Raw genomic sequence first — 23721 nt, 5'->3', positions numbered from 1 at the left:
ATAACTCATAAAACTATAAAATTGTAACTGAATCAAGCTATTATTTAACTAGACCATTAATGCAAAACACACTGAGATTCTACCATGATTGTAGGAGGATTCCTTTCTTTGCTGTTCCGCCAGTTATTGTGTTAATATTTTGAATCCAAGCTTTTAGGTACATGCAAGCTTAAATCACGGTATCTCATTGCTAAAGTGACCCTGAAGCACAAAGTGATCTTTACTTTAATAATGTTTTTGGTTGTGACCTCTGCAATGTGTTTGTTATTCCAAAACAAACAAAAGCAGCAATAAGCATTTTGTGCGCATGTCCTTGTGCACACAAAATAAAGCAGTAGCTTAAATGCCACAAAGTGTAATTGAATTGCAGGATTTAAATTCAGTAAGACAATGCCAGTGTGACCCCAAAGAGGATGCAGCAAGCACAGCCTCGCTGAGTGCCTAGTACATCTGCACGGACACCTTAGAGTTTCTTTTGCTCTGTTAGGAAGCAGGTGGAGAATCTCAACCTTAGCTAATCTTTCTCAGAATTGACCCAGCGGGTGACCAGCCCTGCAGCAGGTGCACAGGTCAGGTGTGGGAGGAGGTGCTGCTGGAGCACACTCACCTTGCTGATCTCTGTCAGAGACATGGTGATGCTGTAGAGTTGGTTCTTGCTAGTGCTGGCGACCAGGGTCTCCTCCGAGGGGCTGAAGCTCATGCAGAGAACGTCCTGTTTGTCAGACTGACTCGGGTCGTTGCTCTGTGGGTCCACAGGGATCTGGCCGAGATGCAAAGCAGCATCAGTACTGTGACCGCAGCATCAGTGTGGCTAAAGGCTTTCGGGGGTTTTCAGCTGGCTTACAGACCCTTAGACCAGGGTGCTTCCAGGAGCCTCCACAGGTGTAGAGAAGGCAGAGCCTGTCACCTCTGTGAGTTCTTAACACTACCATATGTCCTCCACGAAGTGACAAGTGTCCAAATGATAGGACAGCAGCAAATGTGACAATGACTAAGGTATACATCTCAATTAGAGATCTCCCAAACTCAAAATGAGCATTTAAAACCCACTCTCAGGATGGCCATCTGTTCCTGTGTGAGATGTCCGCATCTCATACTACAATGCTGGTTCGAGCCCTGACTCTATTCTGCTTCTGATCCAGTTCCTGCTAACACACTCCCCAGAAGGGAGCAGATGATGGCTCAAGTAGCTGAATCCCCGTGGGGCACCTGGATTGAGTTCTGGGCTCCAGGCTTTACCCTGGCCCTGCCCTGGCTTCTGTAGGCATCTGAGAAATAAAACGATGGATGGAAGATCTTGCATGTGTTCTCCCTCCCTTCTATTTCAAATGAAATGAAAAAAATTTAAAAATCGACCCATCTCATTGCTGCCTACCTGTTGGAAGCTCTGGGCATGGGTCACCTGGATATCAATGCACTCTGCAGGCCAGCAGAGGGCTCCTTGATAGCCCTTCACCCATGTGAGGTGGGTGGCAGGGCAGAGGAAAGAGAAGGGGTCTTATAGCTCCTACCAGCAGTTCCTGTTCCAATAACGTTTCATAGTGTTCTCAAGCAGATGTTATGAAATTAGGTTTTCTCAGGGCCAGTGCTGTGGCTCACTGGCTGATCCTCCACCTCCAAGTACCATCACCCCGTTGGTGGGTTGGATGTGGGGAGTCCTGAGATGCACCCATGGTTGTCAGGTCTGCCACACTGGTCAGAGTGGGCACCTTCAGACCACAGACCTTGTCCATTCTGTCTGACTGCTGAGTGCCATGCACACTGTCATTCTCTCCAGAAACATGAACTGCTGTGGGAAGAGACCATGTCTGACTTCTGTCTCAGGTGCCAAGCATGGGTTCTGTGCCACGGAAGGTGCATGATGGATGCATGGCGAATGAGTGGGTGAATGAACCATCACTACTTCTCAGTATCCTCTGCTGGATTCCCATCCTGTATCAGGGGCCAGATTAGGAAATTCAAGTCTTATACTCAGTCCTTTTCCACCTCATTTGCGATTTTTATCTTCCAGTGATTTTAACTAATATGAATATTCCAAGGAGAACAATGCAAGTAGCAGTGATTATAATGATAACTCAAAATAATAAAAACTAACATTAGCTATGCAGCAGCCACACGCTAAGCTCTGTGTGTGTACTGATCCCACTCCCAAACCAGAAATCCCATCAAGCACTGCACCTGATCTGGGTCTCTGCAAAAAAGTCCACTTTTCACCATTCTTTTTTTTTTTTTTTAAAAAAAGATTTGTTTTATTTCTTTGAAAGGCACAGTTCTAGGAGACAGAGGGAAAGATCTTGCATCTACCAGTTTACTCCTCAAATGACCCACAACTGCTAGGGTTAGCCCAGGCTGAAGCCAGGAGCTTCATCCGGGTCTCCCAGGCAGGTGCAGGGGCCTGAGAATTTGGGCCATTTTTTCACTGCAATCCCAGGTGTGTCAGCAGAGAGTTGGATGGGAACTGGAACCACCATGACTCGAACTGGCAACCATATGGGATGCTGCTATCACATGTAGCGCTACTCCGGCTTTTCGGTTGAGTTCTGAGCAGCCACTACAGCTAAGCCTCATTGCACTACATTTAAACACCATGAGCTCCCAGCATCTACCACGCAGCTTGGCATTTGATAAATAATAAAGATTTGCTAGACGAATAAACAAACAAAAGAATGAATTCTTTTGTGAGCAAAGTAAACTGACATCGCTTCTGTCCTTTTCCCTTGGGTCCTACCTACTGCTCTTACCTCCTTCCTATGTCTGGTCCCTTCCCCAGACATCAGCCTCAACTGCTGGGCATCACCTCTAAGTATTCCTTGCTTCTGACCTCCCCTATATACTCAGGGAAAGTCCTAGAGACTGAACCTCCACAAAAACTCCACCTTCCCCATCTCCCTACCTGATCTTAGTCTTTGTTAGCTTTTGGCTTCATTAAAAAGACTATCTTCACCAGTTCCTAACAGCAGCATCATAATTTCTAATCATTCTCTGAGCAGCAAGTGGCCAATCCCTGCCCTTGGTGGGGGAACTGGGCTGACCTTCACCCTCATGCTATCAGGTTCAAGGTACTGTTAGGTCCAGCCCCTTAACCCCAGTCTGGCTCACATGCTGTTTCTATCCATGTCAAGCCCATTACCCCCAGAATCATCTTTGCTGACTACTGGGGGAAGGCTCCTTCTCTTATATTTTTGCCTTTCTGCTCAAAAACCTTGCAGGTTGCCTGTGAATTCCACACTCAGCTTTTGAGCTGGCCCCTGAGATCTTTCACGAGCCCCAGCTCTCTTCTGCCCCGTTCAGGTGACTTTAGTCCCTGTCCACTGGGGAACAGAACATATCTCAACATACCACCGGTTCCCCCTCAGTGGTGACAATGCTTAAGCTGTTCCCTCCATTGTGACTTCCTAATTGGTTAATTTAAAAAAAGAAACTTATTTCTATTTCTTGGAAAGGCAGATTTACAGAGAGAAAAAAAAGAGAAAAAGAACTTTCATCTGCTGGTTCATTTCCCCAAACACCCACAGCAGCTGGAGCTGAGCCGATCCAAAGCCAGGAGTCAGGAACAACTTCTGGGTCTCCCACATGGATACAGGGTCCCAAGGCTTTGTGCCATCCTCCTCTGTTTTCCCAGGCCACAAGCAGGGAGCTGGGTGGAAAGTGGAGCAGCTGGGATACAAACTGGTTCCCGTATGCGATCCCAGTGAACGCAAGCTGAGGATTTAGCCACTGGGCCATCATGCCAGGCCCCTTCATTAGTTTCTTGCTGCCTCATGTTCTCAGCCTTCCATGATTCTCCCTTAAACACTGTTGTCAAACACAGGGAAGCCTTCCTGTTCCTTCCTAAGCAGATCCTCCCACCCCACCCTACCGCCTCTATGCCACCCTGTGACTCTCTGTTCCATATTCATTTGCTGAAGGCTGACTATGTGCCAGGAGGTCTGCTGGCCACTAAACATGCACACACGTCATAACAGGGAGGCTGTGGAAACTCTAAAGTTCAAGAGGAAACGCAATCTGTCTAAGATCTTCCTCCTTTAAACTCCAAATGTGAGGTCAGAGTTGAGGTGCAGTGCGTTAAGCTGTGGCTCGCAATGTTGGCATCTCACATTGTAATGTCAGTTTGAGAACCAGCTGCTCTGCTTCCTGCCCAGCTCCCTGCTGCTGAAGCCTAGAAAGGCAGGAGGTGATGGACCAGGTACTTGAGTTCCTGCTGCTCACATGGGAGACCCAGATGGAGTTCCTGGCTCCTAGCTTCAGCCTGGCATTTCCTAGCTGTTATGGGCATTTAGGGAGTGAACCAGCATATGCTTCTCTCTCTCTCTCTCTGATGCTCTTTTAAATAGGTAACTCTTACAAAGGAAAAAAGAAAACCTAAAAGTACCCACTGCATCCTAATACCTCCCTCAGGAGGGACCCCACAAGTCACCACCCATGTGCAGCCCTCTGCACAAGTCACCACCCGTGTGCAGCCCTCTGCCCCACTGCAGTGTCTTGCACTTGCTGCCAGAGAGCCAACGGCACAGGGGTCACCCTGGTTGTACATCTTTTCCCTCTTCCCTCCTTACCCGGATTTCCCTGCTCTCCCGATAGAAATCCTTCTCTTCTATCTTCTCAAATAGCAGAACTCTTCCTGGCCCAGCAGAGCAGGCAAAGCCCTTGGAGTAGGTGGCAATGGCAAACACCTGGGGCATGGTGAGCTGGCTGTAGTTGCTGGCTGTCTTGACCTGCTCATAGGACGGGACTGGGGAACTGGCAGGTGGGAAGTCGATCAGGCTGCAGAAGGAAAACAGCATCTATGGCTTCCAGAGCCAATTCCAAGGAGCAAGGTTTTGCTCGGGAGCAGATGGAGCGCCACCCCTGGGTGGAGTTGAGGAACTACTTGGCGATCCTTACTCCCACAGCCAGTTGCTGTCCTTAGGCCTGCAGGTGCCAACACTGAGAAGAGGAGCCTGGGAGGCTACTCACTCACGTACAAGTGTCACGCCCTGTGTGGCCACGGCAATGGCAGCCATGATTATGAACGCTGTCAACGTTGCTGGAGGATGGTTATCCTCACCAAACTCGAAGAGATGTTCCGAGTGGTTTTACCAACGTCACACAACCACCAAGTGGCAGAGCTGAGATCTGGATCCAGTTCTCTGTTTTGTTTATATGTGGAATTTTTGTATTTATTGCTAAATATTTATTTGGTGTTTGACTGTGTTCACAGCTCTGGAAAATAATGGTCACTAAGCCTCTTCAGAAGCTTACAGTCCAAGGGCAGGTATGCTATAGGGCATAGCTGAGTGCAAAGGTGGACAGCCGTTCAGCAAGTAACAGGTTTCCTGAGGACAGGGATGCAAGAGGTGCACACTTCTGAGATGAGCTCGGGCTATGAGCTGGGACCCACAGGATGGGGTGGGAACCATGGGGAATAGCAAGCACCTGGCCCAGCCTGGAAGCAAGATGGTGTACAGAGTGCATGCAGGGACGGAGGTGAGAGCAGATGTTCCTTGTAGAAAGAAGGGTGAGAGCAGCAGGCATGTGTCGGTTGAGCTAAAACAGGGGGCCTGTATTCTGGGACCACTACACAACATGAACCAGAGAAGGGCATAGGGACTACGTAATCACAACCCAAAAGGGTATATATGGGAACACAGCAAGCAAAGCACAATTGGGAAGTTACTGAGGACGTATCTGCGGGATGCCATTGGGTGGAGGGCCCAGGCTGTAGGGTCAGCTAGACCTGGGTTCGACTATCGAGTCCTCTGTAAACCAGCACTGTGATCTTGAGTGAGTTGCTTAACCTCTGAGTTCGTTTCTTTGTCTATAAAACAGACCTAGATCCCTGGTACTCAGCAAGACGCCCTGTTTGGTGTACAACCTACATAATCAACAAAGTAGCTGCGGGAGCTACTAGAAAATATTGTTTTGAAAACCTATAATTTTGAAGACCAGTCATATTACAATGGTTACAAGACTAGATCTTAAAAATTAACAGACTTGCATCCAGGTTGAGGTCCTACCAAGGCTGTGCTTGAATGTGGAGGAATGATAGAGAGGACGAGGGAAATTGAACACACAGCAGACTTTCAAGAAAGAAGGGTGGTGAGTGGGTTTTTTTGTTTGTTTTTTTTCCCCAAACATAGCTTTCTGGATAAAGCTGTTAGTACAGTGAGTGTGTGGGAGCCAGCCCAGGGGGGTACCCTTACCTCTCCGATTCCTGGATGATGTCTAGGTTCTTGGAGCCACTGGTGGCCTCCTTCACCATTATATTTGTCTCCCAACGCTGATCTCCCAATTCGAAGAGGAAGAGCTTGCCCATGTCAGTGCCAACAATAATCCTGTCCTCAGACACCCAGGCATGGGCTAAATAGTTTTGTGGTTCTCCTCTCTGAAAATTGGTCTGCTTTAGAGTTCCCTCAGCAAAACGGAGCAGCTTAAATATTCCATTTCCAGTGACACAAACCTGTGTGTTATCCTGGGGATTGAAGCTAACCTGTAAGACGTGAATGAAGAAGTGAAAAAAAGAAATTAGTCTTGATGGAATGTTTTCACACTCTATTCATTAACATTTATTTCAAGTGGCTCACAAATCCCTTTAGAGATTATAAAAGCATATAATTTTATATCATGTTTAATAAGGACACACCGCTGTATTTAGTTAGCTTATCCCTACAGCAAATATGTGGGCAAAGCTAATTATCAAAGAAGGAAGAAGCTTATTTTGGCTCATGGTTTTAGAGGCTCATAGTCCAATAGTGTTCAGGTCCTCCTGGCTTGAGGGACAGTGATGGCAGGGCATGTGCAGAGAGAGAAATCCATGGCAAGCCAGGAAGGGAAAAGGACGAGTCTTGACTTGGGGTAGTATAACCAAACCTCTTGCAACAACTATTTTCTAAGAGCATGGCCCCAAACACCCAAGGACTTCCCATCACCTCCTAGTTATGTTTCCTCCATCATAGTATTATCCATTTCTGACTCTGGCAATCAGCTATCCATGTGAGTTTGGGGGCCAATATCCCGTTCAGACCACAACAGGCTTCCCAGTCTTAAAAGGGGAAATCTTATAGATTTCTGCCAAAAATCACAGAATGAAAAGGTTTCTGTTCTAAGAAACTTCACAAAGAAAATGCACAAAAAAATTCAGCTACAGAAGCGAACAGAAAACAGAGTGCTGGCAAGTTTACATGGTCCTGTATAATCGAAGGAAACCACAGGTCAGGAGGTACCATGTGCTCTTGCATCAAATGAGCTGCTTCAGCCTCCAACCTTATCCCAGAGTACAGTGAGGGCCAGGCAACCTGCTGTCCCCTACATGGAGCCTGCTGGGGGCGCTGTGGCTTTTTCATCCACATATTTCCACTGCTGACCTCACAATAGGCATCCTGTAAAGTGGTTGCTCAATCTACTTTGGAGGAGGTACTCTCCGCTTCCAATGAGGTTGCTTCATTCACTTTGTCATGGACATGTGTTCTGGTTCAGATACACTTGCTTCCATGTCAACCTTACAGGAGCTGAAGACTGAGTCTGCGTCTGCAGCACGGATTAACTAGGCTCTTTGAATGTGAACAGAATCGGGTTGCTGGACACACAGAACCGAGTACTGGATCCTAGCCTGGGGTAACTCTACTATGAGAAAGTCTCCGTTGGACCTCCTGCCGAAGCAGTCCAACAGAAGTCTTCATGTTGCCCTCAAACAACAATAGGAAATGCTTCTTCCCACAATGGCTACAACTTCATCAATATCTCCTTGAAGACCTGACATTTTACACTACTTTCCTGGAACCTTCCCATTGCCCAGAAATACCTCAGGAAACAGGCCAGGACTAGACAGAGAGGGAAAGAGAGCAAGCGTTATTCATCTACCTCTAGGTCCACTCTGTGATCCCAAAACACTTCTGGGTCACAGGAAAGCGGTTAGGAGAACGAATCAGGGAATTCCTGGCTCTGTGCATTGCCTCTTGGAACTTGGGCAAGCAACTGCATCTCTTGGAGCCCCAGTTCCCTGTTCCATGAAATGGGGATAATAATAATCAACAATTTATGTGGTTACCATAAAAGTAACTGCTAACATGCAAGTTAATTAAAATGCAATAAATTAATGGGACCCAGATGAAGGTCAATAAAAGACAGCTCCTGCCAACTTTTCATACTTGGCATGGACGTTTGGTTAGGAGGTACCTGATAGATGGGATTGTTCTGAACGTCGGTTCTAATAATGGCCATGACTCTCTGCTTTCCCCACAGCCAATAGACAAGGTTTGACTCTGGAGGTGACGTCTGAGTCAGTAGGTATTTGGAGTCTGGGGAAAAAGCCATACTAGTAAACTTCTGAACCGGGAAATCAAAATTGTTAAGGACTTTGCGTTTCCGGCAGGGGATGGATGATAGTTCATAAATGGTGATGGTGGGCTTTTCTTGCACAGTTTCGGAGATGGCCAGGTATCGCCGGTTGGGACTGATGGCCAAGGCCAGCATGCCTTGGCTCTTGTCTGAGCCTGCAAACAAGAGGTAAAAGGGGATTGTGAGGGTCGATCAGGCTAGCACTATATTCAACATAAGCCTGGCGCCACAAAGAAAGGCACACAGGTGGTACATACCAGTTCATGGCAGTGTCTTGGCATGACAATGACTGGGACAGGTAATCCCTGGAGGCTAGGTGGGAGAAGGAGGCAGGAAAGCCTGAGTCAAGCGTGGATGCTGTTACAGGTACAGCACAGTGGGAGAATCACATGCTGGGCAATGGTGCTGCCCATGTCAGGTGGCTCTTTGATCTTGCCCAGAGGGGACAATAACAGCCCCTCAGACTGGCTAACTCCCCACATGCTTCCTCTGTTCCTTGTGGATTTCCCTCAGGCAGGTGATGTGTGGGACAATGGGCAAGTCTTGGCCAGGAGAAGGAGACAGAAGGCTGCTGGAAGGGTTGTATGAAGCCTGTGGTCTCCTGCAAACCGAGAACAGAAGCCCTCGGTGCCCTCTTTTCTGGGATATACAGGTGTTGGCTGTGTTTGCCAACCATTAAGAAGAGCCTGGGGCCGGTCCCCTCGCCCTTTCGGGGGACCGCTAAGGGCCAGCCGGTGGCCCGGCGCTCCGCATTTGGCGGGGCAACGGCGTGCTGCTGTGTAGTGCCCAAGGGGTTCGCGGGTAGCCCAGGGGCGTGACTGGAGCCCTGGACATGGCCAGGGGGAGGCAGAGCCTGAAGCCTGAGGGAAAGCAGTGGAAGATACACATGGGAGAACCAGGAGAGGCTCTGGCTCCCAGCTTGGGATCAGCTCAGCCCCGGCTATTGAGGCCATTTGGGGAGTGAACCAAAGGATGAAATATATTTCTCTCTGTAAATCTTTCCAATAAAAAAAAATAAATCTTAAAAAAAGAATTTGCTAATAAAAAATAAACTTAAAAAATTACTCAGCTCACTCAAATGTGCCAATTTTGTGTATTTACTTCTAGTATGATTTGATTTGTTTTGAAAAGATTCATTTGAAATGTAGAAAGAGAGAGAGACAGACTTCTTCCATTTCTTCTGTCTTCTAGTTCACTTCCCAGGCGCCCACAACTGCCAGAACTGGGCCAGCCTGAAGCCAGCAGCCAGGAATTCCATTTGACCTCTCATGTTGGAGGCAGGAACTCAACACTTGTTCCATCTTCTGCTGCCTCTCAGGCCTGTTAGCAGGAGACTGGTTCTGATCCTGGTGGTCCCTGCTTCCCATCCAGCTCCCTATCTGTGGCCTGGAAAAGCAGTCTAGGATGGCCCAAAGCCTTGGGACCCTGCACCCATGTGGGAGATTCGGAGGAAGCTCCTGGCTCCTGACTTCGGATTGGCTCAGCTCTGGGCGCTGTGGCTGCTTGGGGAGTGAACAATTGGATGGAGGATCTTCCTCTCTGTCTCTCCTCTTCTCTGTATATCTGCCTTTCCAATAAAAAATAAATATAAATCTTAAAAAAAAAAAAGAAGCAAGGCAGGGTTGAACCAGGGACTCTTACATGGGATGTTAGCTTCTAAGCCGGGGATCAACTTGTGCCATAGGACCCTCCACAGTTTGATTTGAAAATTTTCTCATTTATTATTATTATTTTTTTTTGTTTGCAAAGCAAAGGGACCCAGACTTCCATCCTCTGGTTCACTCCCTAAATGCCTGCAAGAGTTGGGAACCCAGAACTCAGTCTGAGTGTCCTGCATGGACGACAGTACTTCAGGCATCATGTGCTGCCTCGATGATGTACAGTAACAGGAAGCGAGATCAAAAGCGCACTTAGCTGGGATTCAGACCAGGCACTCTCATATGGGATATGAACCTCCCAAGGGAGCAACTCAACTGTGTTGTCAACAGACTACCCTGTGGTTTAATTTCTTTTACACACAAGTCTTTGCCTTGGGTACACAACAGTGGAAGGTATAAAGTAAGGATCTAAATTGATTCCAATTTCCCAAATGCCTTGTTAGTTGTCCCAGAGCAATTACAAATACGACATTTATGATACTGAGAAGTTATATATTTATATACTGAGGTTTCTGTACAACGGACACACTCCTTTTTTGTAATCTTTCTTGTGCTTCAAAACCTGGCAAGGTGATCATAAGGAAAAAGAAGGAGGAAATGGAAACGATAAATTCTATTTTTTTGTATCTAGTGGGAGGGTCATATGGCGAGACTTTCTGATAAGGATGTCTGGAGCTGGATGTGATTGTAGGGTTAGTGGAAGTGACTGAGACAGGAAGGGAAAGGGTCCTCCAAAGAGACCCCAAGCGTGGGCTTGCCTACAGGAGGCAAAGGAGAACGGCTGGTTCCTCCTCCTGTGTTCTGTGCCACGCTGCTAACTAGTATGCCCTCCTTGCTGATGTGGTGTGAACACACCTGTCTCCAGGTGAGGACTCCTGTGGGGCAGGGCCTGCAGCTTTCCTGCCCTCTCAAGCACCAGCTCAGTAGGTACTTCCTTTATGTTGACAGTGTTCAATGTCTAGGAAATGTTTTCTCACCATTTTACCCGGCTAATGGCTTCCTCCATGAAGTCTTTTCTCCCATGGATCTCCTCCAGCCTTCCTGGAAATTCCTTCAGAGCTTCTTGCGCTCATTCTCCGGTCTGCTTCTCTTTGTGAACCTGCTTACTCCCTGGGAGAATCTCACCTTTTCATTTCTTCTTTATGCTGGTGACCCTCAAATACTCATTTCCAGCCAGGACCTCTCCCATTTGAGCCTAGTCTGGGAAATCACACTGTTTACTTCCCCCACGTGAACACCTACCTGGTCACACAACACATCCACAACCCAACTGTTTCTTTTTTTTTTAGTCTTTTAATCTTTTCCTATCAACAGTGACTCCATCCTTCTTGATGCCTGGCACAAAAGCTTGCTCCTTTTTCTTTTCTACTCCATACTGGTCTACGGAGAAATCCTGCCCTCAACAGAAAACCAGGCTTTTATTTCGTCTCTGTCAACTGCCCATCCAAACCTTGCTCCCAGCACCTTTTTCCCTCATCTGGACTACCGCAATTACTGCTCCCTGCTTCCTCCTTTAGCTCTCCTCAAATGTATTCTATGCACAGTAGCCAGCAGAGCCTGTGCAAACCTCACTCAGATCATGTCCCTGTGCTCAACACCTGCTATGGCTTCTCATTTCACTTACAGTAAACTGGACAGTCCTAGAAGCTGCTGCTCCCCATTATTTCTTTGGGCCATCTTCTGCTGTTTTCCTAGGGACATTAGCAGGGAGCTGGACTGGAAATGGAGCAGCCGAGACTCAAACCGGGGCTTGTATTGGGACAGCAGCAAGGAAGGTGGTGGTTGAATTTGCTGCACCACAATGCCAGCCTCTCACAGGATGTTCTTAAGAAAATTTTGTTGCATGAACAAATGAGTATGTCTTAATGCCATCCTGGTCCGAACCGAGTGAGCAAAGCACTGTCTCCACTGCAGGAGTGAAGAGACTGAGCCTGTGTTAAGCTCATAAAATGGAGAGCCAGATCAAATTCAGATCTCATGATTTCATGATCATCATATTCTGTAATTTAACTCTTTCAGATCCCACCCTCGGTATCCAGGACTCTGGAATTCTCTGTCCAAATGGTACAGAGTCTGGTAACAAACTCAGCACCAGCTTGTTCCAATAGGTCTGTATCTATCTTTGGCCCAGGCCTGAAGATTGGCCAAACGGTGTTTGTTTATTGAGCATGTGAGTGGAACTGGAACCTCTGGATGGGGAGGAGCTGCGCACATGCATGCATGTGATGGAGTTCACTGCAGAAGGAAAATGGTCCAGGAAGAAAAGTGTGAGACCATGAGCACAACTAAGACCAGGGTCTTAAGGGATCCGTTAAGCAGCACGTCAGATACAGCTGAAGAGACAATCAGAGAACTGAGATGAAGGTAGAGGAATGACCTGGACTGCAACAGAGAGGCTAAGAATTGGAAAAATCAAGTAAGTAAAACACATGGAGGAGTGAAGACGGAATTGAGCTGGTGAGGGGTTCCAGAAGACAACAGAAAAGCTTCTATATTTCAAGTAACAATTACTAAATATTTCCTAGAATCATTGAGTAACATTTTCTAGAATAACTGAGTCCCAAAGAATGCTTAGGAGGATAGAAACAGAAAAAAAAAAACCCCACATATTCATAAATGTGTGTCTAAAAATAAAGAGACAGAATTCTTAAAATAATTGAGAAAAAAAAAAGACTAGAAGACTTCAATGGCTAACATCTTAACATGGTGACAAAAGAGAAGGCAAAGCAAACAAACAAACAAATGAACCATAGAATATGATCTATAATGTGATTATAAACATTGTATATCTTTTAAAAATAAGAAGAAATAAGGCCATTTCCAGACAAACCACAACAGAGAGCATGTACCTACCACTGACACACTATTACTAAATGCAGAGGAAAAATGACCTCAGCTGGAACAATTGATTTGTAAAGAGTAATGGCAGGCAAAGGGTTTAGTCAAGATGAGAGCAAATACAAACAAATGTTTGTATAAAATGGGGACTGACTTAATCATGAAAAGTTACATGGTCTTTTCGTAAAATACAGAAAACACATATAATTAGGGCCCAGCGCAGTGGCCTAGTGGCTAAAGTCCTCTCCTTGAATGCTCCAGGATCTCATATGGGCGCCAGTTCTAATACTGGTGGCGCTGCTTTCCATCCAGCTCCCTGCTTGTGGCTTTCGAAAGTAGTCGAGGACGGCCCAAAGCCTTGGGACCCTGCACCTGCATGGGAGACCCGGAGGAGGCTCCTGACTCCTGGCTTCAGATTGGCTCAGCTCCAGCTGTTGTGGTCACTTGGGGAGTAAACCATCAGACAGAAGATCTTCCTCTCTGTCTCTCCTCCTCTCTCTCTGTATATCTGCCTTTCCAATAAAAATAAATAAATCTTTTTAAAAAATGAAAATAGATATAATAAAATCCAGTATATATTTGGGGGTGTGCAGTATAGCCAATCACAAAGGAAAGGCATTGCTTAGCCTGGTAGGTACGCTGAGCAACCACCACAGGGAATAGCCGAGATCAGAAACACAAGAGGGGCTGCTCATTTTCCTTGTCCCTGGACGTACTCACCAGTATAGTAACACAAGAAAGAAGCAACAACACTATCATAATTATTACATGATGTGGCAGTCTGTGTGGAAAACTCCACAGAATCTCCTGAAAAATAATCAGGATTCATAGCAACTTAGCAAATATGTTGGATGTAAAAATCAAGAAATAAAATTCCACTGCATTCAGTACAGTTTATTCCAACAGAATACTACACGCTGTTTCATAAACTTGACCTTATCAACGGTAACATATTCTGTCCATCAAAAGACTCCCCATGGACATGAATATATGTTAATCAAAACAAGTTTTAAAATAGTGCTAAATTAAAAAATAAAACAGAGACAGAAAAAAATCAAGGCCGAAAGTACTAGGTGAAGTTATTTGCAACTCACAAATCTGACAAATGTTGGTATACAGAATATTTAAAGTGTGCCCCATGAAGTCATAAGGAAATTAATAACTCCTGCCACCAAACAGAAAAACAGGACTTACAAAAGGCAGTTACTATAGGTCTACATGGAAGTCCATAAACATGCAAAAATAGATTTCCTCATTAGTAATACAGAAATACAATTTAAAGCACCATGTCTTTTCTCAGCTGCTAGATTAGCAATGTATCAGGAAATTGTATGGCAGCAGGGGACGATGGGCTTGTGCTAGAATGGAGAGACTTTTCTGTACTTCTGGCGGGGGTGTATGGTGGCTGCGCATCCCAGGGTACCTGGGCACACGTGGATGCACATACAAGAATGAGTAGAAACGAATACACGTACGTGTACAGTAGTATGGTTCATGATGACAAAAGCCATTTCACAAATGTCCTCCACCATTAGAACGATGATCAACTACTCAGGGCATTATACTCCCGTGATGGAGCATGATACAACGGAGTGAACTCAGTTTTATGATTCAAGATGTATGAATGTCAGGGCTGGCATTGTGAGTCTGAGGTGGTCCTGGAAACGCTCTGGGGAAGCAGCGAGCATGGCCCAAGTGTTTGAGAGACCGGAAGAAGTTCTTGGCTCCTGACTCCTGGCTTTGCATAGGCCCAGCCCTGGCCATTGCAGCCTTTTGGGGAGTGAACCAGCGGGTAGAAGATCTCTCTCTCTCTGTCTGTTACCTCAGCCTTTCAAATATAGAAACAACTTCAAAAACAAAACAAAACAAAAACAAAAACATCACCAGACTTCACTGGACGGCTCAGTGACTAAATTCTCACTTTGCATGTGCTGGGATCCCATGTAAGCACTGGTTCGTGTCCTGGCAGCACTCTGCTGCTGACATAAAACCACACTGAAAATGCATGAAAAAGGATTCTTTACATTCTTGTGAAATTACAATGAAAAATGTATTTTTAAGTTAGTACTATTTTATATGCTGGGTGTGGTCGACCATGATTAAACAATGCAAGTCGACATTTACAACACTGTCCCTCCACATCCACAGAGTATATAGCCTCAAACAGGCCAACAGCCGTTTTTTCAAGGATGGAAAGGGCTTTACCTGGAATGAATTTTTGCCATTTCTGATCCACATTGTACTTCACGCAGTGGTTTCCTGAAGGAAACATAACAGTCTGCTCGTCGAAGAAGAAGATATTGTTGGTTACGTGAGATCGAAGGCCAAAAACATGCAGCGACTGGGCTACCACGCTGGACATGGTTTCTAGTCAGAGCTCTGCTGAACACAGCACAGCAGGTAAGGTAGGGAAGCGCTCCGCCCACCCCGGACAAGCCACGCCCCGGGACACGCCCACACCGGTCACGTCCCGCCCAGGATACGCCCCGTCCCCGGGACACGCCCCGCCCCCTAGGCGCCCTTCCCTCTTTCCGCCCCGACCCTGCTCCTTTTCCTGTTTCCTCCGCTCCCTCGCGTTTTCGAACTTCTCCTCATGCTCCAGGCACTTCCTCCCACCTTTCGCTTCTCTTTGGGTCACCAGATCACGTGCTCATCCAGAAGTCTTACCCTCCCGGATCGCATGCAACTCGTACTCTTCCGAACGCGGAGGCGTTCCTATAGCAACGGCGTACCGGAAGTGCGGGCTTACGACCGGAACAGGAAGTCGTGCTAAGAAAAAACCAAGCCGGGTAGGGTTGTGGGCGCTCCGGTGCCTCGAGTCCACGTGGAGCCGCAGGGATTTGTGCTGTCCCCGGGCAGCCGCGCGTGCTGTGGCATGGACACTCCCCCGCTCTCGGGATCGGACTCGGACTCTGACGAATCTCTGGTCGCGGACCAGGAGGTAGGTGTCCGCCGAGTCCGAGGGGCCGGGCGCCGACTCGGGGATCTTCCCTGGCTGGTGCTGACCGCCCTTGTACCTCGCAGTTGCAGGATGCGTTTTCCCGAGGGCTCCTGAAACCAGGCCTCAACGTCGTGCTGCAGGGGCCCAAGAAAGCCGTGAACAACGTGGTGAGTCCAGAACCGGCTCGGAGTGCACTCCGGAACCGGATCGGGGGTACCCGGAGGTGGGTGCACTCCGGAGACAGCCCTGGGAGTGGTATCCGGATTTGGGGTGCGTTCCAGAACTGGATCGGGGTACCCGGAGGTGGGTTGTATCTGGGAGACAGTGTTGTTCTGGAAAGGTTGAGCCCTCCTGATGTGGAGGTGGTGCCGGTGTTAGCGGACCTCCTTTCTGAGGGTTGGTTGACTTCACTAGAACGGCCTGAAACAGTGCTTGGCTGAATTCAGACGGGATCTGGAGTGGGTGGAGAGACTCGATGTGACCTTGGGGCCTGTGCCAGACACCAGCGGGTCGCAGGCAACACCTCCCGGCAAGGACCAGGCAGCCGTGAATCCCGAAGACGACTTCCAGCGGGAGATGACTTTGTATGTTGGTTTGCAAATGCAGGAGATGTTGGGGTCCTTTGTGCTGGAGAATTTGGGAGCGGGGAGGCAGTTGTGTGGGTGTCCCTGGGACTGTTGGCATTAACCTGGGAATGGGGCAGGGGAGGACTGCTGTTTTTTGCCATAAAGCTAGAATGGCCTCCCTGGCTAAGTCGCAGTCTAGCCGTGGGCCGTTTGGAAATGTCATTTACTGTGAGTGTGTGTCCGTCTGTGCGTGTGCACCGCGTGTAGGCATTCAGTAATTCGGAGCGATTTGTAGGTTTGGCTGTGGACTTTTATATAGTGATTTCATAGTTTATCCTTGGCGTTTGTATGTTGGTAGGTACCTATAGAGTGTTCTCCTAACATGATTAATTTGAGCAACACTTTTCCTTTGAAAGAATGACAATGAAACTTCTTCTAGATACCAGAATTGGTGAGGTGTTACTAGTTCAGGTTTGTTGGGGTGGAATGCCCCTGTGAGCTTGGGCGATTCGTAGGAGGCGGCGAGAAGGAATGGAAGACATTCCCTGCCTGTTTCTCACTGTGTCCTGGCTTTCCAGCTACCGCCAGGCGCAGGCGGCAGTGCTGGCCGTGTTACCCCGCCTCCACCAGCTGCAAGTCCCCACCAAGAGGCCTAATGACTACTTCGCAGAGATGGCCAAGTCGGATCAGCAGATGCAAAAGGTAAACGGCATTTAGGAAAAAGAACTGTGAAAAGTGAGCTGAGCTGATCACGGCATGGAGAGGACAGAAGAAACACATCTGGTGTCATCTCACTGTGGCCAGTGTGGAATGCTGAGGCTGCCAGATGGCTACTTTTCTTTGGGCCTCAGTTTTCCCTCCTGTAAAAGCAAGAAGGAGTTGATGTATGGTTCAGCTACAGTATAATTTACAGAGTTGGTAAACTTGGTTCTCATTTCACTCTGGGAGGAACAGAGTCGTCTGTGTCTGATTGAAGATGCACGGAGATAGCTCCCCAAGGCCTCCCGCTGGGTTTTAGGAGCTCTTGTCCCGTTGCTGCCCAGGGAAGCTAATCTAGAGAGGAGCTCAAGACACAGCTGTGCATTCACAGGGCTGGGTGCTTGTCTTTTAACTGAAGTGTGTGTGTTGGCCGAGGTCACATGCCTTCTGTCTGCCTGGCATTTTTATCAGGTTTGTGGTGTTGTAGAGAAGGGCATGGAGCTTGCGTGCTGTTTATCCCTCAGTTCAGAAAGCTAGTGCTCTTGTAGGCCAAGCTGTTAATGGAATAAATGACATTGAGTGGGCGGGCAGCCTCCAAAGCTGCAGCTCCACATAGACACTTTTTTGGTGCCTTGCAAAGTGCTTGACTATAAACACATGTTGGAATAGCTGATTTATGTGTTTTGTGCTTGGCAGAGCTGGGAATGTCTTCCGCATTACTGGTTGTCCCAGATTGAAATAACTGACTGTGTTTGCTGTTTTAGATTCGACAGAAGCTGCAGACAAAACAGGCCGCCATGGAGAAGTCCGAGAAGGCCAAGAAACTGCGAGCACTCCGGAAGTATGGGAAGAAGGTGAGAGTGCTGTGGGGACTTCCCAGGTTAGACTGCCCTGGCTGGACTGGGCTCCCTGCCCGTGTACTTGAGCAGGTGTTTATTGCTTCTAGTGCAGTGTGTGTGCTGGTGTGTGAGCAGGGTCATACACTGACCCCAGGGCGGGCCCAGGAATCCTGTGACAGCAGGAGAGCCTGTGCTTTACCTCCTCTGGGCTTCAGCTGCCACACCTGTGTGGGAGAGCAATGCAGTAAGATCAGCGGTTTCCAGCAACATCCTTAGGGGAAATTTCCGACTCCCAGAATTTCTAGGAATTTGTATACATATCCCTCTCATCCCCCTAAAAGCTCACCTGGTGATTCCAGTCTGCATTTCCGGGATTCATAAGCCGAGTTGATCATCACGTCTTTGAAGGAATTAACCGTGGGCTGTATGAATGTGTGGCACCTGTGTGAATGATGAGTGGCTGGGTGCTGATGTAAAAGCATTTCTGGTGCACAGTGGAATTGCTCTTGGTTTCCTTTACTTCCTGGACACCTGACAAAGAAGATAGGAATTAAAGTTAGGATTTCAGGGAAAAATGAGTATGAGGAAAGTTAACCTGAGGGTTAAAACCGTGTCAACATTTTCTACATGAGCACCTGTATTGTGGGGTGATGAGCTCTTGTCTCCATTTGGGGTCGCCTCACTGATGGTTTCCAGCATAGAGTGGACCAGTGTCTTGTCCCCTGCATGAGGTCTCCTGTGGGTTTCTTTCTGACCTGGAGGTGGATGACTGGGAACATCTCAAAGACACCAGCTGTCAGTTGACACATTGTATTTTATCAGAAGCAAAGCTTAGATGTATTAGTTCTCAGTTGTTACTACTTATTTGAAAGGATTAACAGAGAAAGAGGGAGAGACTGGAATCTATATGCTGATTCATTCCCCAAATGGCCACAGTAGTTGGCCCTGGGACAGGTTGAACTGGGGGGCCTGGAACTCCATCTGGGTTTTCCATGTGGTGTAGGAGCCCAAGCGCTTGTACCATGCTGCACTGCTTTTCCCAGGTGCCAGTAGCAGGGAGCTGGATTGAAAGTGGAGCAACCAGGCACAGCTGGTGTCTATATTGGATACTGATGTTATAGGTGGTGGTGGCTTCCGTCACTGTGCCAGACACCAGCCACAGCTCAGTTTCTAAACTGAGGAAACCTTTGGGGCAGAGGTCTCAAGTTAGGGGGATTTTTGTCCTTTAGGGAATGCTTGCCACTGCAGGCCTTTTTGATTGTCAAATTAGGGGATAGGGAGGATACTACTGGGATCCAGTGGGTAGCTGGCAGTGCCCAGATCAGACCTCTGTCCCTTCAGCAAAGAAGCACCCTGGTAGAAAGTTGGCGAGCTGAGAGCTAGAGCCCTGCTTGGCGGTCTTGAAGTGTTTTCTTCATCCTTAAAGCTTTGCTGCTTCTTGTGTGTTTCCTGGGAAGATTATTTCTCTTCTCTTTTGGTATTGTCATGCCCAGTAACATGATTAATGGAGAAAATTGGACATAGATCTAAACACGATTTGCTGGTTTTGTAGGCAGGGTTATACAGTGAGAGGGGAGTGCAGGCTGGGTATGAACCTCGATTCTGCACTTCTTAAGAGCATGACTTGGGCATGTTATTGTGTTTCAGAGTAGCATATAATTTCAGCCTTACTGGATAAGAGGTGAACTGAGACTAAACTTAGAATATAACAGTCTCCTCCCCCAACATAGTATTACTGTCATTATAAAGAACATATTTGTAGTAAAGGTTTTGGGCAGGTGTAACTGTCTTTGTGTTCTTATTGCAGGTGCAAACAGAGGTTCTTCAGAAGAGGCAGCGGGAGAAAGCACACATGATGACTGCCATTAAGAAATACCAGAAAGGTCAGTATGTCTCAAGGATGTAAGGGAGCAGGGTACCAGGTGCCAGGGAGTTTATTTGAACAGATAGAGAGCATTAGAGCCTTCCTCATGGCTGTGTAACTATTGGACCTACATTTTGGGAATGATGTAGGTAGTAGAAAGCTGTTTCTCTTAAAATCATTGTAATGACTACCAGCCACATTTTGGGGTGCAAACTTTTCCTCCTTCACTGACAACAGTACTGACCAAAGTACTTCTTCACCAACAGGCTTCTCTGATAAACTGGATTTCCTGGAAGGAGATCAGAAACCTGCTGCCCGGGGCACACAGGCAGGCGCAAAGGGAGGCCAGCAGATGAAGAAGGGGTGAGGAGTTCTGGGTGTGGTTCTGTCCTGTGTTTGCTGGGCCAGCAATTCGTGAGCGTGATTGGAGCTCTCCAGCAGGAGCGGCCTCAGTCCACAGAGTGTGGCTGCTGTGGCCACGACTTCCGCACATTGCTGTGTGCTGGGCCTTTATGACCATATCAGCCTCGGAGGGTGAAATCGGGCGCCTTGGGGTGGGCGTTTGCTGCCGTGAGTAAGGTGCTGCTTGGGATGTTCACATCCCGTATTGAAGAGTCTGGGTTTGAATTCCTATTCCACTTCCAATCCAGCCTCCTGCACTGCTTCCTGCTAATACAGACTCTTGGGAGGGAGCATGTGGTCATACGGTTGCTTGGGTTCCTGCCGCCCATGTTGGAGGCTCAGAAGGAATTCCTGGCTCCAGGCTTTGTCCTGGCTCAGCCCTGGCTGGTGTGGGCATTTGGAGAATGAAGTAGTTGGGTGTAAGATCTCTTACTCTCTGCCTTTCAAATAAATAAAAGTAAACTTTTAAAAAAAAAGTACTGTTTTGGCACAATTAGAATGAGTGTTGAGTCACTGGTTCTGTCACCCACGTGATAGTTCAGGGCGCAGCTGGAGGTACAGCCCCTGCTGCTGCTCATGAGGAGGCAGCTTTGAGCAGGTCACTGCCCTTTCTAAATGTTACTGCCTTATCTGCCAGAATGAGCAGGTAGTATGTACCTCGTACTGTGACTATTAGCAGTGTTGGCAGTTTTGTCCTTCAGTTCACCTTGCTGCTTATGTGGACGCCAGGACTGGAGGTAACGCTGATTTCCATTTAATACAGAAAGTGCTGTGATAGAAGCATGTTTTAGGAATACCTGACAGTAGGGGCTAGTGTTGGCACAGGCAGTTAAGCTACAGGTTGTGATGCTGACATCTCATATCGGAGTACGGTTTCATTTCTGGCTATTTCTCTTCTGACACAGCCTGCTGCTAACCTGGGAAGCAGTGGGTGAAGGCCCAGGTGCTTGCGCCTGGGAAGGCAGTGGGTGCAGGTCTAGGTGAATGGGTCCTGGGAAGGCAGTGGGTGCAGGCCTAGGTGAATCGGTCTTGGGAAGGCAGTGGGTGCAGGCCTAGGTGAATGGGTCCTGGGAAGGCAGTGAGTGAAGGCCCTGGTGCTTGGGCCCTGGGAGACTGGATGCAGTTCTTGGCTCCTTGACTTCAGCCTATCTCAAACCTGGCTTTTTTGGCTGTTTGGAGAATGAACTAGCAGAAGGAAGATCTCTTTCTGTCTCCCTGTGTTGCTCTTTCAAGTAAAGAAATAAAAAAAAATACTTGCTGTAGTAGTGATGGCTTCCTAAGCTTAGTCTGAAGGATGAATAACAATCAGAGGAGAACAAAGGGTGGTTTGGTTTGTGGAGGAAGAATATGAATGAGCAAAGGCATAGAGAAGTACAGCAGCAGGTACGTGTGAGGGAAGCTGGGAATGCAGTGCAGCTCGAGGAGCGGGGAGGTGTGGCTGGCAGAGGGGAGCGGGCGGTTATTTGCCTGTGGGGGAGCTTGGGCTTTAACAGTGCCAGGGAGACACACGATTTTACTAACATTAAGAGGCGGGTCTTATTGATGCTTTGACAGGGTTACCAAGCTGCTTCTTGTGTGGATGACTTGAGGGAAGCAAGGAGAATGGCTGGGATACTTCTGCAGAAGTCCAGATAAGCAGTGATGGTGACTTGAAAATGGCAGTGGGGTGGGGAGGCAAAAATGGATTGAAGAAACATTCAGGAGGTTGGATGCGGACTCAGTTTGGAGAGTAACTGCTGGGGTTTTTGGCCCGGGTGCTGGAGAGGAGGTGTAGCCCCACCCTGCAGTGAAAGCTTGTGCTGAGGAGTGATACATCCAGGTGGTTTTCATGTGCTAAATTGGAGGTTCCTCCTTTGGGATGTCAGGTTTTATACTTTATTACGTTTGTATGTTCACTCTAAGTGTATATGCTTGAGAGGAATAGAAACAGTACAAAGTCATTTAGCAAGATTTGCCAAAACAGAAAGATTTCCAAAGCTGCAAGTCATGTGACACATGTAGATCCTTTTCTGCTTGCCTCATTTTCCTCCCCAGTTGGTTAGCACCAGGTAGAGATAATGTTTGCCTGGGGATTTTGTGATAGTGAGCTTCTGGGTGACAGTAACAGCTGTGGAACTACATTTTTACAGGCCTAATGCCAAGCGACGGTATAAAAACCAGAAGTTTGGTTTTGGTGGAAAGAAGAAAGGCTCCAAATGGAACACTCGTGAGAGCCACGATGATGTATCCAGCTTCCGGGCCAAAACGGCACATGGCAAGGGCCTCAAGAGGCCTGGAAAGAAAGGGTCAAATGTAAGTGAGCCATGTGGCCCGGGCCAGGGGCCAGCTGAGGCACCCTCCAGCTCCCACTCCTCACCTCTGTGCCTTCGCACGCTGCAGCACAAAGTCACGGGCTGTATGATTAGATGTGCTGTTTCTTTCTCCGCAGAAGAGACCCGGAAAGAGAACAAGAGAGAAGATGAAGAGCAGAACACGCTAAACAGCTTCTTGGACAGAGAACCAAGAAGAAGACATGAAGACGTTGACTTTCATGATATAATGGGGTCCCTTCTATTTCTTTTTATAAAAAATGTCTTCAATAAAGAAAAAATTTTGAAGAACATATATCCTTGGTTGAAAACTCAGGACTAGGAGGCTGGCTTGTACAGTGGATTCAGCTGTTGTTTGCCATGCCAGGTTCCCATTTTGAAATGCCAGTTTGGTCTCAGGCTGCTTTGCTTCTGGTCCAGCTTCTTACTAATGCTTCTGGGAAGGCAGCAGATAATGGCCCCAGTACATGGGTCCCTCCCATATATGTGGGAGACCCAGATGAAGTTGCTGACTCCTGGCTTCAGCCTGGTCTAGACCTGACAGTTGTGGTCATTTGGGAAGTGTACCAGTGGACAAAAAGATCTCTGGCTCTCTGCCTTTGAGTTAAGTTTTAAAATAAAACTCAGGACTAGAAAGAAGGCTTAGAAGTTGAATTGATACTTTGAATGTTCTAAGTATTGCTATTTATTGATAATAATTTAGACTGAGTCCAAATTCCTTTATGTTAGATGGCTATTAAGCTTAAACCTCCCTTACCCCTTAAGTTAGTAATATCATGATAAATCCCTGTACAGCTAGGTGAATTATAATAAACTTTGCTTATGGTACAGCTGCTGGTTTCCTTGGCTCATCATCATCTTATATTTTTCTTGTCTAATTTTCCTCCTGTATCCTGATTTTTTTCCATATACCATTTACCTGCCTTACTGTTTTCTCTGAATCACATGTCAAAAGTCTGCATTTTAGTTCTTTTGTAAGATTGTTGAAAATTTAAAATATTTTTGAGATATGAGAGCTGCTATCTTTTTATTTCACTCTTCCCAAAGCCTGTGATGACTGGAGCTGGGCTGAGGCCTAAGCTGGGAAATGGAATTCCAACCCGGATATCCCATATGAGTTGGAAGAGCCCAGTCACGTGAGCCATCTGCTACCACCCAGGATCTGCAATGTTGGGAAGCTGGAATCTGGAACCAGGACTGGGACTTGAACTTAAGTACTCCAATATGGGATGTGAGCCTCTTACCTTCTAGGCCAAGCACCTGGCCTTCTAACTATTCCATTGGATATG

At 47.4% G+C, this 23721-nt stretch overlaps 2 protein-coding genes across 2 annotated transcripts in view; one reads left to right on the top strand and one right to left on the bottom strand.

The window, feature by feature from the left end:
- CFAP57 (cilia and flagella associated protein 57) overlaps window positions 1-15180 on the bottom strand; it is a 73548-nt gene extending 58368 nt beyond the window's left edge. Inside the window, exons 1-5 of the mRNA XM_040974328.1 lie at window positions 15018-15180; window positions 8155-8471; window positions 6183-6469; window positions 4557-4764; window positions 608-760 (exon numbers count right to left, since the gene is read on the bottom strand). Coding sequence (XP_040830262.1) covers window positions 608-760; window positions 4557-4764; window positions 6183-6469; window positions 8155-8471; window positions 15018-15174 — 1122 coding nt within the window. The 5' untranslated portion in view covers window positions 15175-15180. The remainder of the gene's footprint in view (window positions 1-607; window positions 761-4556; window positions 4765-6182; window positions 6470-8154; window positions 8472-15017) is intronic.
- A 361-nt stretch (window positions 15181-15541) lies between these two features.
- On the top strand, window positions 15542-23257 carry EBNA1BP2 (EBNA1 binding protein 2). The gene is made up of 9 exons (XM_040974327.1): window positions 15542-15753; window positions 15837-15920; window positions 16168-16337; window positions 16898-17021; window positions 17783-17872; window positions 19665-19740; window positions 19988-20084; window positions 22253-22415; window positions 22552-23257. Exons 1-9 carry the CDS (start codon window positions 15688-15690, stop codon window positions 22600-22602), a joined length of 921 nt encoding a protein of 306 aa, XP_040830261.1. The 5' UTR covers window positions 15542-15687; the 3' UTR covers window positions 22603-23257.
- The last annotated feature ends 464 nt before the right edge of the window (window positions 23258-23721 follow it).

This window comes from Ochotona curzoniae, unplaced genomic scaffold (genome assembly GCF_017591425.1).
Source record: "Ochotona curzoniae isolate NIBS_2020 unplaced genomic scaffold, NIBS_Ocur_1.0 contig_2404, whole genome shotgun sequence".
Lineage (NCBI taxonomy): Eukaryota > Metazoa > Chordata > Mammalia > Lagomorpha > Ochotonidae > Ochotona > Ochotona curzoniae.
Note: the sequence above shows the minus strand (reverse complement) of the source record. Positions and strands in the feature narration are given on the sequence as shown.

Coding starts and splice junctions, on each gene's coding strand:
- EBNA1BP2 (XM_040974327.1), top strand. CDS start 15,688: ATGGACACTCCCCCGCTCTCGGGATCGGACTCGGACTCTGACGAATCT. Junction 15,921..16,167: donor AGAAAGCCGTGAACAACGTG/GTGAGTCCAGAA, acceptor TGACTTCACTAG/AACGGCCTGAAACAGTGCTT. Junction 20,085..22,252: donor GGCCAGCAGATGAAGAAGGG/GTGAGGAGTTCT, acceptor ACATTTTTACAG/GCCTAATGCCAAGCGACGGT.